Source organism: Antrostomus carolinensis, unplaced genomic scaffold, assembly GCF_000700745.2.
Source record: "Antrostomus carolinensis isolate BGI_N321 unplaced genomic scaffold, ASM70074v2 scaffold9424, whole genome shotgun sequence".
NCBI classification, from domain to species: domain Eukaryota; kingdom Metazoa; phylum Chordata; class Aves; order Caprimulgiformes; family Caprimulgidae; genus Antrostomus; species Antrostomus carolinensis.
The window spans coordinates 22353-24983 of record NW_010311417.1 but is presented as its reverse complement, the minus strand read 5'-3'; the positions used below and the strand labels follow the sequence as shown (position 1 = coordinate 24983).

At 38.7% G+C, this 2631-nt stretch overlaps 1 protein-coding gene across 1 annotated transcript; it reads right to left on the bottom strand.

Moving 5' to 3' along the window:
- Positions 1-1222: 1222 nt before the first annotated feature.
- Positions 1223-1447, bottom strand: CUNH14orf132 (chromosome unknown C14orf132 homolog). The gene has a single exon (XM_010166733.1). The coding sequence runs from the start codon at positions 1436-1438 to the stop codon at positions 1223-1225; it is 216 nt and encodes a 71-aa protein (XP_010165035.2). The 5' UTR covers positions 1439-1447.
- Positions 1448-2631: the final 1184 nt, after the last annotated feature.

Genomic DNA, 2631 nt, shown 5'->3' with positions numbered 1-2631 from the left:
CTTCCACCATGATTAAAACCAGTTTAACACTATGGTACTTGCCCAATGGGATTATTCTATTGCTTAATGAATTTGCCAGTGGAATGCTTTGTTTAAACTTCCTAGAATATTAATCTTAGTGCAATTAGCAATGTTTGCATCTTTCTCCCAAAGCACTATACTAAATTCTTCACCATGAAGAAGAGTGGGAACAGCAAAGAACCACCACTCTGCTAATGAAACTGAGTGACACCTTTGTGTGGCTTTTCCCAAAGAAAGTGCCCTACTTTCATGTGAAATTGATAGTAATAGCAGGAGTGTTGGAAAACAGTGAGTTCTGCCTCCCACATCCAGATCATCGTCATACATATTTTCATCATTAGAGGCTGAGTTGTCAAGAAGAGCCAGACAGAACTTTAAAGTAATTACTACAACTGTTATTGTCACTGAAAACCAGTACCTCTAGACAGAAAAGGGAGCTTGTGCTGCTGCTCTGATTAACATGTTGTCCTCTGGAGTGGAGAGGGTCTGCAGACCAGCCACACCTGGCAATAGCTATGCCTCCTCCTGCAAACAGGTTTAGCATCAATTTATAGATTATCAGATCCAGAAATTGATACTGGAAGGCAAGTACTACATAGCATGCATCTGCCCACCATAGCTTTAAGACTCACTATTTTGAACACAGCCTAGTGTGTGCACACACTGAAAACACACAGGAGGAACTTGTACTTCATCAGAACTGAGCCAATGCTGACCATTTAGTCCATCTGGAAAACTAAGATGTCCAGCAAACATGACATAGAACAATTTCATACAAGTTTATACCACAGTAAAAAATGCACAAAAAAAGCCGACAAAATGCAGAAGAGCTGCTAGAAAAGTCTAAATAGTAGAAAATAAGCACTTTCTATATAAATTTCACTTTCTCTTTGTATTTACTATACTCATGTTGGTCTCTCTTTTATTATATTTCTATACAAAACTGGTATTGGCTCTGTTCTCAATTAAAGCTCTCACCTCCATACAATTTGCAATTGCATCCAAACTTTCTGCCATCAAGACTCAAGATGATTAACTTATATTTCATTCCCATGATTGTGGCAGCACTTAATCAACAAAGTCCCTACCTATATATATTTATATAGATATACATGTATATATACACACATTCAAACATACATACACATGACAAATACTGTTGCAGTTATCCTCTCTTACAGTGTTTGGAGTGGCAGTCATCCTAGAAGGTGAATGCATACACCACTCCCACAACCACAATATTTCCAATTGTTGCTATTATTGCAATCCATAACAATATGGCATCATTTGAAGAACGGGATGTCTCTTCTGGTGGATTCTGCATGGAAGAAGCTGCATGGACGTTGGCTGATGAGTTAAACAAGGAGTACTCTGTACTAAAGTCCTCATTGGGCGAGTCCATAAAGGCTCCTCCCATAACAGGAAGCTGTGAAAAAAGAGATGGCAAAATGAGATTGAAGGTCAGTATCTGTATTTGCTTTGTCTCAAAGTCAGTACAAAACAGTAACCACTAGCAAACCTGCAAAATTCCCGAGATTTCATGTACGTGGTGCTAACCTGTCAGGAATACCACAGACACATACTTTACACTATTTCTTCTATTTCTGTTAGAATCAATACTATTGCAGAAAACCTATGTATATTACCTGGAATATACATAAGAGCTAGCATGCAGGCTCCAAGTCAACCTAAGTGATTACGTGCCCTTAGAAAGAAGAGATACAGCTATCCACAAAGCAATCACATAATAAAATGTAATTTTACAGCAACATGTTTGTTTCGTGACTACCAACAACAGTGTCATATCGCTGTAAGGCATCGAGCAAGCACAGTGAGGATGTGATGCAGAGAATTTGTTCTTCTTTTATGTATTGCTCAGAAGTGAACCCTTGCTTTATGTAGCTATCATGCAAAAACATATGAATTGCAAAAGCTGTCACTGTAAAACAGGTGGAGGGTACTCAGTGCCACTAACTTCACTTGCAAAACACACCATTGCAACAATTCAGGATTTATAAACCCATACAATGTAAAACTTCAAACTGAATTTTGGAAGGCTCCATAGCAATGAAGGAAGTGGCTGATTTTCAACACTTCTCCCACCCTAGACCGCTCCTACTGGTAAGGACAAAGTTTCTTTGGTGCTCTTAGTGGATTTCTCGGTGGTACCAGGAGAAGTTCTCAGTAAGACAGCAGTTATTCAATACAGGAATATGGAAAAGTTACAGAAAAAAGGAAACATTTAATCTTGTCCTTATACAGGTTCCAATTGCCTTCCCAACTTCATCCTAGATCAAAACACATATTCTTAATGATTCAACAACTATTTTATCCTCTACATAGAGGAGTAAAATTACATCCTTCTGCAAATGTATGGATTGCTCATTCAGGCAAGAGAAGGATACCTACTGCAGTACTAAGAATGTCTACTACAGAAAAAGGTTCACACAAAAGCTTTTTGCATCCATCCCTGTCACTTGTATGTCAGAGAATGCAGATCTGGAAGAATCTCCCCAGCTCACCAAGTGCAGCCTCCACAGTCTCATGTAAGTAGAGGACATTGTTTCAGAAAAAGCTGCAGAGCATCTGTTTCACATATCTATTAATGCT

Coding starts and splice junctions, on each gene's coding strand:
- CUNH14orf132 (XM_010166733.1), bottom strand. CDS start 1,438: ATGGGAGGAGCCTTTATGGACTCGCCCAATGAGGACTTTAGTACAGAG.